Source organism: Myxocyprinus asiaticus, chromosome 29 (genome assembly GCF_019703515.2).
Source record: "Myxocyprinus asiaticus isolate MX2 ecotype Aquarium Trade chromosome 29, UBuf_Myxa_2, whole genome shotgun sequence".
Lineage (NCBI taxonomy): Eukaryota > Metazoa > Chordata > Actinopteri > Cypriniformes > Catostomidae > Myxocyprinus > Myxocyprinus asiaticus.
The window spans coordinates 22,031,991-22,047,252 of record NC_059372.1 but is presented as its reverse complement, the minus strand read 5'-3'; the positions used below and the strand labels follow the sequence as shown (position 1 = coordinate 22,047,252).

General features: G+C 43.5%; 1 protein-coding gene across 1 annotated transcript in view; it reads right to left on the bottom strand.

Annotated features, from left to right (window-relative positions):
• Positions 1–1,018: 1,018 nt before the first annotated feature.
• LOC127420084 (synaptotagmin-6-like) overlaps positions 1,019–15,262 on the bottom strand; it is a 79,271-nt gene continuing 65,027 nt past the window's right edge. Inside the window, exons 5-7 of the mRNA XM_051662065.1 lie at positions 12,778–12,949; positions 9,863–10,013; positions 1,019–1,799 (exon numbers count right to left, since the gene is read on the bottom strand). Coding sequence (XP_051518025.1) covers positions 1,728–1,799; positions 9,863–10,013; positions 12,778–12,949 — 395 coding nt within the window. The 3' untranslated portion in view covers positions 1,019–1,727. The remainder of the gene's footprint in view (positions 1,800–9,862; positions 10,014–12,777; positions 12,950–15,262) is intronic.

Below are 15,262 nucleotides of genomic sequence, written 5' to 3'. Positions count from 1 at the left end.
GAAGAAAAAATGTCATGCACATTTGGAGTGACATACAGTATGGGTAAGTAAATATGACAGATTTGTTTTTATGTTTGGAAGAACATACCTTTTAATTTAGCAGCAGGGTGTGCCAGAGGATCTCTGTTTGCTAAATTTAAATTCTAATAGCATCTAAAAAGTAACATATTTACCTATTTTGACTGCTTTTAGCATTGTCCAGCACTAAACAGTTGTCCTTTATATATTATCATAATTATATTTCAAATTTGATTAATATAGATTTTCCATATGTAACAGACATTATACCACACCATTTTATACACATCCTTTCAATTATACATATTTTCTAAACATAATCATTGTAGTGTAATTGGTGTGAAAAGCAACAAATGCAAATCTTTATTAATAAGATGAATGTTAATTTTAAATACCTGTAATTTCATGATGTAATGTCAACCCTGCTCTTTTCACACAGACCTGAATATTAATCTATTTTAAAATTTGAGCATACATTGCTTACTCCAGACATTTTCTAGGAAAATATGTCAAAATATGGAAAACTATGATAGTCCAGTTTAACTCACAATAAAATTACATGTCAAAAGATGTCAGCTGAATAAGATGTCAACGGAAGAGTTTTAAAATGGAACAGCAGGAGTGTTCAAAGAGGAATAGAATCTGTTAAATACAATGCTACAAATATACCCCTTATTTACCGCCTCAAACCCATTTAAATAAAAAATGTGAGTAGAATATCTCACTTGAACCAAACAGATATATATGGATATTTCAGTGTTACACATTAGCACTGTTACTTTAAATGCCCAGTTTTGTACACCCGCTACTCACACACGAATATTAATGTAATAAAATAAATTGATTCAGCTACATGTGAAGTGTTTTTGTGTGCAAATGTTAACTAATTTACATGTAAACTGTCTTTGTTTTGGAAAGTATGAAAGGAAAAATAATTGTGCTCTGAAGAAATTCAGTCTTTTTTTGAACACATATAACATTTATATAACATCTATAAACTGATAAATATTTTAATATTCTTCATGAAATGTATACACTCACATGTTTTTGTTCAAACAGATTTTAAAGAGAAAATAGTATAGCACTTAACAAATCCATTTCCTTCTTCTCTTTTTTTCTTTTCTCACTCACTCAAAACATTGTCCTTTTCCCTCAGTCTTTGCTATACCTTCATCCTTTCTGACCATATTCTTAAGCAATCCAATCCCCCAGATGGTTGGTCCTGTTTTCAAAGTCTAAGATCTAAGCAAAGCCATCCACAAAGCACTGCAGTACACTGCGGAATCTTCTGTATGCACGCAGACTGTTTGTGGAACACCACAGTCTGATTTCAAATGCTTCAGTCTGGAGGAAAATTCAAAAAGGAAAGAAACATCTCTGCTGACGATACCAAGCTATTCTAGGAACACAAAGGTGGCATTGTAGAGTATTCAAGGTGTAGAGGTTTGCACAACAGTTCCAAGAACTGACTGAGAATCATATGAACTGGAAGAGCTTGAGTACAAGGAACATTGGGCAAACACAACAGAGTCTGACCTTAGATCAGTGTTCGGGAACCATTAAAGCAACTCGTGTGGGAATTTGGAAATAGCAGGGCTTGGAGAACATTTATGTCCCTCTCTCTCTTTCTCTTTTTTACCTTGGACTGCCAGACAGACAACGGCTAGAGAGCGAGGATGCCGAGCCTGTTGCTTTACGTATGGCTCTGATCAAGGGCTGGCAGGGGGTTTGGGGGAGGGGCAGGACCCTTGACTGTCAAAACTGGCCGTTCTAGCCTTCCACTGTAAGAGAACACATGTGAAAACAATTAAAGAGAGAATCAATGTTAGGGAACCTTCTTTTAATGTACAGTAGATTATTTAATGTAGATTTAGCTGTTTCCTAAGGAAATTGGTACTTTAATTCACCAAAGTGTCATTCAACTGATCACAAAGTATATATATTACTGATGTAAAAAACAGCACCATCACTATTTGAAAAAAGTCATTTTTGATCATATCTAGACAGGCCCCATTTCCAGCAGCCATCACTCCAACACCTTATCCTTGAGTATTCATGCTAAATTGCTAATTTGGTACTAGAAAATTACTTGCCATTATATTAAACACTGCTGAAAGCAATTTGGTTTGTTAAATGAAGCTTAACATTGTCTTTGTGTTTGTTTGTGAGTTGCCATAGTATGCAGTAGACTGGCATTAAGGTCTTAAGGTCAATATTAGGTCAAAAATGGCAAAAAGATACAGCTTTCTCTAGAAACTCATCAGTCAATAATTGTTTTGAGGAATGAAGGCTATACAATGCTTGAAATTGCCAAAACCTGAAGATGCAAAGGTGTACATTGAAGTCTTCAAATACAAAGGACAACTGGCTCTAACAAGGACAGAAAGAGATGTGGAAGGCCCAGATACAACTAAACAAGAGGATAAGTACATCAGTCTCTAGTTTGAGAAATAGATGCCTCACATGTCCTCAGCTGACAGCTTCATTGAATTCTACCAGCTCAACACCAGTTTCATGTACAACAGTAAAGAGAAGACTCAGGGGTGCAGGCCTTATGGGAAGAATTGCAAAGAAAAAGCCACTTTTGAAACAGAAAAACAAAAAGAAAAGGTTAGAGTGGGCAAAGAAACACAGACATTGGACAGATAATTGGAAATGTCTCGGTTACTGTCGTAACCTCCATTCCCTGATGGAGGGAACGAGATGTTGTGTCGATGTAGTGACAATAGGGGTCGATCTTGAGAACCCGAGACACCTTCAGATCTTTGAGAAAAGGCCAATGAGAATTGGCGAGCAGAATTTGCATGCCACTCCCCCCGACATACGGGTATAAAAGGGAGGCTGGAATTCAGATTCATTCAGGTTTATGTACTGAGGAGCCGAGACAAGGTCCCGGCCATTACAGCGGTGTAGTTCAGCCTGTGGCAAGAGGGACACAACTTCTCGTTCCCTCCATCGCCCTGAAGGCGAGGGTAAAAAAGTGGCGAATACGTCATATGGGCCTAAGGCCACACATGGAAGAGGTGCGGCGGTAGGTCCTGCCCTTCGTAGGGGAGGAGCTCTACAAATCTCACGAAGGTATTGGGTGTTGCCCAGCCTGCTGCTCTACAGATGTCTGCTAGAGAGGTGCCACTGGCCAGTGCCCAAGAGGATGCCACACTCCTTGTGGAGTGTGCTCGAACCCGCAAGGGGGTGGGCACAGACTGGGTCTGGTTGGCCAAAGTGATGGCGTCCATGATCCAGTGGGCAAGCCTCTGTTTGGAGACAGCGTTCCCTTTCCGCTGTCTGCCGAAGCAGACAAAGAGCTGCTCAGAGCGTCTAAAGCTCTGTGTGCGATCCAAGTAGATGCGCAAAGCACGCACCGGACACAGCAACGATAAGGCTGGGTCTGCCTCCTCTGGGGGCTCACCACCTGATCCCTAAAAGGGGTCGTGGGAACCTTGGGCACATAGCCCGATCGGGGTCTCAGGATCACGTGAGAGTCTTCCGGACCGAACTCCAGGCACTCTTCACTGACAGAGAACGCTTGCAGTTCCCCGACCCTCTTGATGGAAGTGAGTGCAGTCAGGAGGGCGGTCTTCAATGAGACGGCCTTTAACTCGACTGACTCTAGGGGCTCAAACAGGGCTCTCCATAGGCCTAAAAGGACCACGGAGAGGTCCCATGAGGGAAAGAGCACTGCCTAGGAGGGTTCAACATCCTGGCGCCTCTCAGGAACCTGATAATCAGGTCGTGCTTACCGAGAGACTTACCTTCAACAGCATCGTGGTGTGCTGCTATAGCAGCTACATAGACCTTGAGAGTGGAGGGGGAGTGTTGTCCGAGAGCCAGGTCTGGGTGGGCCAATACGGAGCCACGAGAATGACCTGCTCCTCATCCTCCTTGACCTTGCACAGAACCTGTGCAAATAGGCTCACTGGGGGGAACGCGTATTTGCACAGCCCCCGGGGCCAGCTGTGTGCCAGCGCATCTGTACCAAGGGGAGCTCCCGTCAGGGCATACCAGAGCGGGCAGTGGGAGGATTCTCGGGAGGTGAACAGGTCTACCTCTGCCTTGCCGAATCGACTCCAAATCAGCTGGACCACCTGGGGGTGGAGTCTCCACTCCCCCCTGAGTGTCACCTGCCGGGACAGAGCATCTGCTGTGGCACTGAGGTTGCCAGGGATATGAGTGGCCCACAGCGACCTGAGTCGCCGCTGACTCCAGAGGAGGAGGTGACGGGCGAGTTGCGACATGCGACGACAACGTAAACTGCCTTGGTGGTTTATATAAGCCACTGTCGGCGTGTTGTCCATCCGGACCAACACGTGCTTACCCTGGATCAACGGCAATAGCCTCCGCAGGGCGAGCTGTACTGCCAGCAACTCGAGGCAGTTGATGTGCCAACGCAGGCGAGGTCCTGTCCAGGTGCCCCAGCCTGTCTTGGAGGCGTCCATCGTAACCACGACGTGCCTGGACACTTGCTGTATGGGGACTCCAGCCCGCAGGAACACAAGGTCTGTCCAAGGGCTGAAAAGATGGTGGCAGGCAGGCGTGAGAGCCACGCGGTGTGTGCCACGGTGCCATGCATACCTTGGGACTCAGGTCTGGAGCCAGTGCTGTAGCGGTCTTATATGCATCAACCTGAGCGGCGTGACTGCTGCTAAGGATGCCATATGCCCCAGGAGCCTCTGAAAGTATTTCAGTAAGACCAACATTTCCCGCCTGGATAAGTTCAGGCAGTTCAGCACCAACTACGCGTGCTCACATGTGAGGCACGCTATCATTGGCACCGAGTCTATCTCCATGCTGAGAAAAGAGATGCTCTGAACTGGGGAGAGCTTGCTCTTTTCCCAGTTGACCCGAAGCCCTAAACGGCTGAGGTGTGTGAGCACCAGGTCCCTGTGTGCACACAGTAACTCTCAAGAGTGCGCTATAATCAGCCAGTCGTCAAGGTAATTGAGTATGCGAGCGCCCAGTTCCCTTAACGGGGCAAGGGCTGCCTCTGCGACATTCGTGAAGACATGAGGGGACAGGGACAAGCCGAACCTAGTACTGATATGCCCGACCGTCGAACGTGAACCGTAGGAAGGTTCTGTGTCGAGGTAAAATCAAGACGTGAAAGTGCGTGTCCTTCAGGTCTTCCGCCGCGAACCAATCTTGATGCCGGATGCACATCAAAATGTGCTTTTGTGTCAGCATCTTGTACGGGAGTCTGTGCAAGGCCTAGTTCAGAACTCGCAGGTCCAAGATTGGCCGCAACCCACCGCCCTTCTTGGGAACGATGAAGTAAGTGCTGTAAAACCCATGTCTCACCTCGGCTGGAGGGACAGACTCTATCGCGCCCCTTCTGTAGGAGGACCGCGATCTCTGCCCGCAGGACAGCGGCGCTCTCGTCCTTCAATGATGTGAAGAGAACACCGCGGAACCGGGGCGGGCACCTGGTGAATTGAATCACATAGCTGAGTCGGATGGTTCTGGCCAGCTAGTGCGACGGGTTGGAAAGCAATAGCCACGCGTCCAAACTCTGGGCAAGAGACACTAATGGAAGGATCGCATCTGATGTTCCGGGGGGTGGGGTAGCGGGGGGAGCAGGGAGTGCTGCGTCGGGGAGCGGTGCTCCGACCCGAGGCAGCCGCGCTGAGGGGACCCTCGAAGCACTTACCTTGCTCTGCGCGCCCGGCGTAAGGCGGGCTGGCGACTGAGGTGGAGGGCGTCTTGGGCTGTCCTCAAGACTTGTCACCACCGGCCGGCCGGGGGTGTGATTTGTGTGATGCAGCGGGGCACAAGAAGGCAGGGGCTGCGTTAGTGAGGCCCAGGCTGCAGGCGCTTGGTGTCAGGTAGCCATGGGGACAGCGACCATGAGCATTGACGGTGTGAACCGAGGAGAGAGGAAACTGCTCTTTTTTTGACAATGTGGGTACCGCAGCCCGTGCGGGGTGCTGCGAACAGAAAAAGGAACAAAAGATTTTCCTCCACCATGGGATGGAATGGTCTGGCTACCAGCTCCAGAGTTCCTGCAGACGTCTCGATCCTCGGGTGTCCCGTCTCAGGGGCACTTGGGAGCCCTCCTGGGGGTCTTCGCAGCCGGCCGAGAAGCGGGGGTGTCCCTCTCCTGCGGGGGGCTCTACGCCGGGGCCGAGGGCTGGGCTCGGGCTGGGGCGGAGCCGGTTGAGTTTGTGTCGCCACAGGGGGACGCCCTCGGCGAACAGACGGGGTGCGCACTCTTGAGCCGCATCGGGGCAAGATGTGCTGAATGGCCTCCATCTGTTGCTTCACCGCCGAGAACTGCTTGGTGAAGTCCACGATGGTGTCGCCGAAGAGGCCAACCTGGGAGATGGGCGTGTTAAGGAACTGCGCCTTGTCCGCATTCCTCATCTCGACCAGGTTCAGCCACAGGTGGCACTCCTGGACCACAAGCATGGACATCGTCTACCCGAGTGTGCGCGCTGTGACCTTAGTCGCACGGAGAGCGAGATCGGTTGCTGAGAGCAGCTCTTGTAGCACACCGGGATCAGAACTACCCTTGTGTAGCTCTTTCAAAGCCTTGATCTGATGGACCTGTTAGAGGGCCATGGTGTGCTGGGCGGAGGTGGCCTGACCGGCAGTGCTGTAGGCTTTAGTTGCCAGAGACGACGTTGTCCTACAGGCTTGGGAAGGGAGTGCCGGGTGACTCCGCCAGGTGGTGGCGCTCAGTGGGCACAGGTGTGCCGCGATCGCCTTATCCACCTGGGGTATCGCGGCATAACCCTCGGCCGCCCCACCGTCGAGGGTAGTGAGAGCGGACGAACTGAAGGATCGGGTTCAAGCAGCGAAAGGTGCCCTCCACGATCACGTCAGCTCATTGTGCACTTCCAGGAAGAAGGGGACTGGAGGGGGGCGTGGCCGCGAGTGGCGCGCCGAACCCAGAAACCAGTCATCAAGCCCGGGCAAGCATGGCGGTCAGCTCCGTGTCGGCCTCAGACTGGGCTGCCACACCCGAAGGCGGCAGCCCGGTCGAGTCCTCAGCGTCCGACATCACCAAGGCGCTCTCCGATGCAGCGATCGACATCTCATCCGGCTCACGAGCTCCGAAAGTGACATTAGGCTGGCACTGAGGCGAGCTGCCTGTCTCATCCCAGAACTGGACGGGTGCAAACGAGCGTACCAGGGAGTGGGCGGTCCGTGGGGGTTTACCCGGCGGAACCGTACCCATTGAAGCCCCCGAATCGCCTTCAGCGACCACTAGGGCGGCCTTGTACCCGTAGGTAGAAGGACCAGTGAGGGGGACAGCTGATGTGGCTTTCCCTCGAAAGAAGGAAAGCCGCGACCGCAACGTTGCCATGGTCATGTTCTCGCAATGAGAACATGAACCATCCATGAACGCTTCCTCAACGTGATTTTGGCCCAGGCACGTGAGGCAGTGATCGTGACCATCAGAGGTGGAGAGGTAACGACCGCATCCAGGAACTGCACAGAGACGGAAGGGCATCTTTAAAAAGACGCATCTTTAAAAAGACATTCAACATCACTGTGCCAATATACTCTTTAGAGGAAATAAACTCTTTTAAAGCGCTGTCAAAGCGCCCAGGGATGTAGTCTGCAGCAGAGTGCAGAGTGGAGAGAAAGCCGCTGGAATGCACCGTATATCCAACAGCACATGCTTCTGAAGAGGTGAATGGATCAGTAGTAGTATTCAGCTCGTTGAAATACAACCGCTCGGCTCCGAAGAAAAAATCTGAATGAATCCGCATTCCAGCCTCCCTTTTATACCCGTATGTCGGGGAGAGTGCCATGCAAATTCTACTCGCCAATTCTCGTTGGCCTTTTCTCAAAGATCTGAAGGTGTCTCGGGCTCTCAAGATTGACCCTAGTGTCACTTCATCACCACAACGTTGAGTGAGTGACAGAAGGGGAAAGAGTGTTATGGATCTTAACCCCATTGAGCATTTGTGGGATCAGCTAGACTTTAAGGTGCGTGAGAAGTGCCCGACAAGACAGCCACATCTATGGCAAGTGCTACAGGAAGTGTAGGGTGAAATGTCACCTGAGTATCTGGACAAACTGACAGCTAGAATGTCAAGGATCTGCAAAGCTTTCATTGCTGCACGTGGAGGATTTTTTTGATGAGATCTCTTTGAAGTAGTTTAAGAAGTTCTGAAAATTTTTCATAATAGTAATTTTTCACATTTTTTATGTCCTGACTATACATTGTGATCAGTACATATATACACACATATACATACATACTCACTCACTGAGCACTTTATTAGGAACACTATGGTCCTAATAAAGTGCCCGACGTGTCTTCTGCTGTTTTAGCCCATTTGCTCAAGGTTTGATGTGCTGTGCTTTCTGAGATGTTATTCTGCTCACTACAATTGTACAGAGTGGTAATCTGAGTTACCATAGCCTTTTTGTTAGCTCGAATCAGCCATTTCTCATTGACCTCTCTCATCAAAAAGGCATTTCCGTCCACAGAACTGCCTCTCACTGGATGCTTTTTGTTTTTGACACCATTCTGAGTAAACTCTAGAGACTGTTGTGCATGTAAATTCCAGGAGATCAGCAGTTACAGGAATACTCAAACCAGCCCGTCTGGCACCAACAATCATGCAATGATCGAAATCACTGAGATCTCATTTTTCCCCCATTCTGATGGTTGATGTGAACATTAACTGAAGCTCCTGACCTGTATCTGCATGATTTTATGCATTGCACTGCTGCCACACGATTGGCTGATTAGCTAATCGCATGAATAAGTAGGTGTACAGGGGTTCCCAATTAAGTGCTCAGTTAGTGTATATAAATTATACTATATAATATAAAGTGTATGTGTATAGTATATCTGTGCAATACAGATATAGATATTAACAGATACATTTACACAAAATACAACAATAAATACTACACTGTAAAAATGCTTACCTAAAAAAAATAGCTTCGTCCCTGCTAAAAAGACACCTTAACCACCATACAATTCCCATGCTGGTCTAGGCTGGTTATGCTAGTTAGTGCTAGGTTGGTGCTGGTCTAGCTGGTGGACCAGCATGACCATGCTTTTCACCAGCAAAAACTATCTGGTGAAGCTGGTTGACTAGAATGGTCTTTCTGATGAAGCTGGCTAAGCTAATTTAAAAACCTGGTGGACACACCAGCACACCAGCAACCCATGCTGGGGGATCAGCACCCAAAACACAACATAAGCTGGTGACCAGCAATACTGGTCTTTTCAGCAGGGATGTAGTAACATCTAAAATAACTGGTTTTTTATTCAAATCAAAAACTATATTTAACATCACTAGATCAACCTGAATACATTAGGTCACACCCCCAAAAATAATTTTAAAACAATTTATTTTATGGTTAGATCAGGTAGAAATACCACTAGAATATAACTACAATCAAAAACATATTGATAAATAGCAGTATTTAACTTAATATTTCACTACAAAAAGACACACAATGGCACAAAGGACTACATTATAGAGCACTGTGGTTTAAATGACTCCCATTGTTACAGTAAGAAGTTTTCATTGAAACGGTTGATTTCTCATGGTTTACTCTTGACCACAGGTCAGAGGAGAGGAAAGCATTTCAGTGTGTAAATTAAAACCAGCACTGACATATTCCACTCATGCATTATAAATGATCCACAATTCAAGTATGAGGAGGTGACTAGTGGGGTTTGAATGTTTACAAAGGGAAATTGGCAACTTGTTAGAAGTGGATTCTGGCAATGCAATTTGCTTTTGAAACAGTTCTTATATTTGTATAAACACTGATTCTGAGAGTTATTATATCTGCCCCTAATATTCTGTAGAATATTTGCTCTGTTCGTATTCACATTTGTGTTTGGATCTACATTTGGTGTGGGGGGACTTACCTCTTTTTCTGATTTCTTGGGCTCCACCAGGGGGTGCCAGTGTGCAATTGGCTTACGGGGGTAGGCGAGCATCTCATTCCAGTGGTCCCTACCTAAACCTTCAGCAGCACACCCCAAACGACACACACCAATTATCTCATTATGGCCCACCCTGCATGGAAAATAAATAAAAAAAAGTTTTATTATGGTTTCGAACTGTCTATACAGTATAATTGTAACCTGAGGGACTCCACCCTGACAGTGAATAATGGTACATAACCAAGTTTGCATAACACAGAAGGCTGAGGCAGAACCCAACTAAAGACCTGTTATACTATTGCAAGTTGTGAAGTACCCATTTTGTAGTAGGCATGGAGAAATAACAGTAAACAGACAATACCACTTTTCAAATAGAACTTTCATCATTCATACATTTTTTGTTGTCGAGATAATTACATGTGTTTGCCTGTCAGTGCAAACATGGCTCTTTTGCATATACAGTGGCCCCACAAAATATCTGGACACTTATAGACACTTAAAAATTTATGAATTTCATTTCATTAGACAACAAAATATCAAAATATGTGGCATCTGCAAAAAAATGATGCTATATATAAAATCAGTTTATCTTAAGTTCACCCAGGTGTCCAAAGTAACCACAGGCATATTTCCACCAAGGATAAAAAACAAAAGTAGTCCAAATACTTTTTGTACTTATTTTGAACAGTATTTCTATTGTTTTATAATATGAAACCTAGCAAACTTCCTTTGAAAAACACTTAAGTTGTTAGTGTTAACACTAGTGTTTTTTTCCTATGTTCCATTGAAATAAATGCCTCTTGGTTAAATATTTCATTTTATATAATGCAAAAATATTCATTCATTTTTAAGTGTGGCTTAAGTGTCCAAACACTTTTTGGAGCCACTGTATTTTTAGTAATGGGTTTTGACAAGAAAGACAATATGACCCCAAAACATACCTTTTCAGTTTGTTAGTATGTCATACTGAAAGACATACTGCTGTAATATGCATTAAGATATGTGCAAGTGTGTTTGTGATTTAGAGAGAGGAACTGAAGTGCCACTGGGGAAATATATCAGCATACATTTGCCTCAATGGCACAGAACTTTATGTGATTCCTTTATATGAACCCACAAAATGGAATTGTGAAGTAGCACTTCCCTACATGTCATCTAATGGTGTGTTAGTTTTCATCTTGGAAAGTCTCCATACTCCAGACCAAATTTTGAACACACTGCTTGAGACTTGAAAGAGTGGAGTAAATATGCTCCTGGTTCTTCCCCCAGTAGCTTGCCTGTAGAGACGTGAGCACTGTATGCCCTTACACCTGACCTTTTCATTCCCCAACTTAAGCGATGTACCCTGTAATCATTCAGACAGTTTGGTGCTCCTGCTATTCTAATATATCTGTACAGACTGTCATATGGGTCTCTGGTCGGTTCTAATAGAGTTGCAGAGAGCAGGGAAAAAAAAGAAGACGAAAGAAACACATTTTATGCGAGTATAGTTAGGATGGCAAAAGAAATAGGCTTATACATTTTTAAAAGGCTGGCAAAAACACTTTCCATACGTTCTGTCGTTGACATCAAAGTCTGTGTGTCCAAACAAACTCAACGATATTTTGGCCAAATTTATCTGTTACTTGGTTAAAGCTTGCCACAGTAGGCAGATGCCAACATGGACAGGTTACATGACATGCCCTTATCTTAGTAAACCATGAACAAAATGTAAATGCAAGGTAAAAGAAAATACGACCCGGACTACATAAAGGTTCACATGTAATGAAGATAAACATGGTTTGTGTCAACCATATTATTTTTTGTGCAGTAAATTCTCAAATATTGCTGCCAAGACATTTAATAACTAAATACTTAGACTGTATGTTAATCATTTTGCATATTGTTAGGCTTATGCTGTTCATGGTAATATTAATACATTTCAATGTTTTATTTTAAGGACATTTTTGTTCACTTTTTATACAATGATTTTATTTCTTTTGTTTAAACAAAGCCGGTTAAAAATCACTTATTTACAAGGTGCACTCAGTAACTTTTGTCTTTGTATCATCTTGGACTTACACTGACACCTAATGGCTTGGATGCAGCATAATTTAAAGTCAATAGTTTTCAGTTTCAGATGCCATTGTAGAAATTTATTATTCATAGTCATAGCCATGATTACTTTAATCAATGAGTGAAAGTGTCAAATAACAGGACGGTTACTGAGATTAAGCGAGTAGTATTTGGCTGGTCATGTGATTCTTACATGGCAGCCCCATGTAGAATAAAACAGCTTTTATAAGGTTACTGATATGACTGTAATCTTAATTTTAATATGAGTGGTCATGATTTCCTACATATATTCATTTTAATGTGAGGGGTCATGATTTCCTACATATATTCATTTTAATGTGAGGGGTCATGATTTCCTACATATATTGCAAAATTACAATTCATGTCTTTAGGAGTTAAACTTTTTTAATGCATCTTTAATGCACCATGTTTCAAGTTTCACAGTCAGTAGCAGATTTAGGCATGGGCGACATGTGCAGTTGCCCAGGGCAGCATCTTGCAGGGGGGCGGCACGAGGCACCCACACAGAACCCCCCCAGCCCGGTCAACAACTTTGGGGACGTGTTGAAGTGGGTTTCGCCCAAGGCACCATACAACCACAACTCCCCCCCACCCCCCCGTCAACAACTTTGGGGGTGTGTTGAAGCGGGTTTCGCCCAGGGTGCCATACAAGCTAGAACTGCCACTGTTCACAGTCACGAAAAACTTTGCGCAATATGCTGTATGCACTGAGGTTGTTGCACAAATGCATTAGAATAATTATTAACTCTAATATTTAAATGTCAGAAGCATTACAATTTTTACATTTTAATTTAAAAATGAGTTGAAACTGTGTTACATACAGGTCATAGTCCATGACAGAGATGTGCAAGCTGACTTGGTCCATGCTCTCAGGAGGAATGTCAAAGATAAGGGCCTCGTTATAAGTGGGATTCAGGGTGTTTTTCTTTGTTGTAGTCTTCTTCTTTTTCAAACGTCTCCCATCACAAATGAGAGATACTTTCACATAGGGATCTGCTCAGAGAGAAAACTGCTATCAATTCATATAGCCATGATATTGCCATTATAACTCTCTGACACATGGGAAAAATATCTTAACATGTCTTTGTACTTAAAAACAAAAATATATTCATTCATTTTTCTGCAAAATTAAGTATTTTGACAGAGTAACACATATGCATTTGTAATTGTAAATATCCCAGATATTTGGTGCATCAGCACTTTTGTCAGCCATGTTGAATTTATGTTGTCATGAATATAAAACACAGTGACATATAAAAAGGACAGTCATGTAGAGTTATGAAGAAGGATCTAAATTAATCACCCACAGTGGTTTGGATGTAATATCACATCATGAAAGATCAAAAACTAGCTTTTAAAGATCTGTCCACTTGATATGCACCAGAGGGTAAATTTCACATTTGTAGTCTAAACTTTTATCTTTAAATTTATTTTAATATTCACTATCTTAATTAATTAATCCTTTTACAATAGCTTTATGATATGACTATCAGATTATAAGATTAGAAATGAATGTTGAGTATCTTCACTGAGCCAACTTAATATTCAGTGCAAATGGATGGTCAATGAGATTTAGAGCTTTAATGAAATGACTTGAGCGCTGATTCTGACATGATGGCTGCATACTGATTTCTATCCCTCTCAATCATCACACTATTTGTCTGATCTATTATGCCTGTACATTAGTATGCCATAAACTACTCCAACTCAGGCGGAACAAATCATAAGAAAAGTACTTGTTCTGTCACCAAATTTGCTCGGGGCACTTCTTAATAGCACATACAAATTCAATTTCCCTTCAATGAAAAACGTTTACTCTGTGTGGTGTGTGAAATATCATTAAAAGTCAAAACCATGACAGTGTGAGATATTTATGTTATTGAAGCTTAAAATTGTTCACTGAATCAAATTTGTAACGCTACTTCAAACTTTCTTGCCTAGCTCTTTCACTGATGCTTTTGTTTGTTTTTGATTATATGAACAGTTTGAATGAAACTCCTACCAAGAAATTTGTCACATAAAACAATGTACAGTGGGGTTCAAACAATATACAGTGGGGTCCAAAAGTCTGAGAACACAAGATTTTTATTTTTAAAAAAATCTTTCATTATTTTTCATTTTTCTTTTTCTTTTTAAATGTTGCAAATTATATTCAGCATAATATTTTGAGTGAATTGTTGAATTAAAAAATAACATGAATTTTAGAGTTTCTTAGAATTTGGTTTAATGACAGCATGCACTCAAGCTGGCATGAACTCAGTGCTTGAAGTGGGGCGGTATGCAGTACCTGCACATCTCTAATTTTGTCTACAGAGTACCGGCAGTTTTTCTTCTCAGAGTCTCCTGGTACAATGTTATGTCTGTATTTAATGTAAGTCAGTGATGCGATGAGGCCAGCCAATCATTTTTATCTGAACTTCCAAATGATTTTGATATAATCGTGGCGGTAAACATCCGAGCGCTCTCTGCGCAAAACTCAGCGGTGAGTTTATCAACACTCAACACGTGCAACAGCATTGGTGCTCGTCAAGCGATCTGTGGTCCAGTGCCGGAGGAGCGTGCATGTTTAAGCTTGTCTAGCCATAATTCAATTACACTCTTCTCCAAAACAGGAACCAGCAACTTTTGGGTGAGCACATTTTATCACATCTTATTCACTCAAATGTATTTATGCAAACTGTTTAGCTGCTGGGTGCAGTCAAAACAGACTTAAAAAAAACTGTTACAGAAGTGATGTCAGCTCATATGCACAACCTTTTTTCACAAAAGATAAATCGATGATGTAAACCGAAGCTTCAAATAAAATACACAGGACAATCTGCATTTTATTCTCAATTCTTTTCTGTAGTGCTTGTAAAAAGATTATGTGAAGTGTCACTGAACTTGCCTACGCATCAATCCTGACAGTGTTTAGTTGTATACAGGTGTGTGTCAGCATTCACAATCCTGAACATCATCAAATCAGTTTGTTCACCGTTTGTAATGATTATATATTATCTGCACAAGTATCTGTCTCCTGTGTTTAAATTCATGTGTGCAGGACAAGAAAAGGCTTATTGTCCCCTCATTAAATGGGAGGATAATAAAGAAAAAGGAAAAACAGACATAATGCTCTTTTTTCAGTTTTAGGCTGCATTTTTATTATTATTATTTTGTGTGTGTGTGTGTGTGTGTGTGTGTGTGTAAAAAGACAGTTCTACATTTGTTTGCCATTGTTTTCTTATGTGGGTTGATAGTGTGGCAGATCTAAATGCTCTTCCTCAATTTTCATAAACAATAACTCTACATGGTATGTTTTTATTTTCA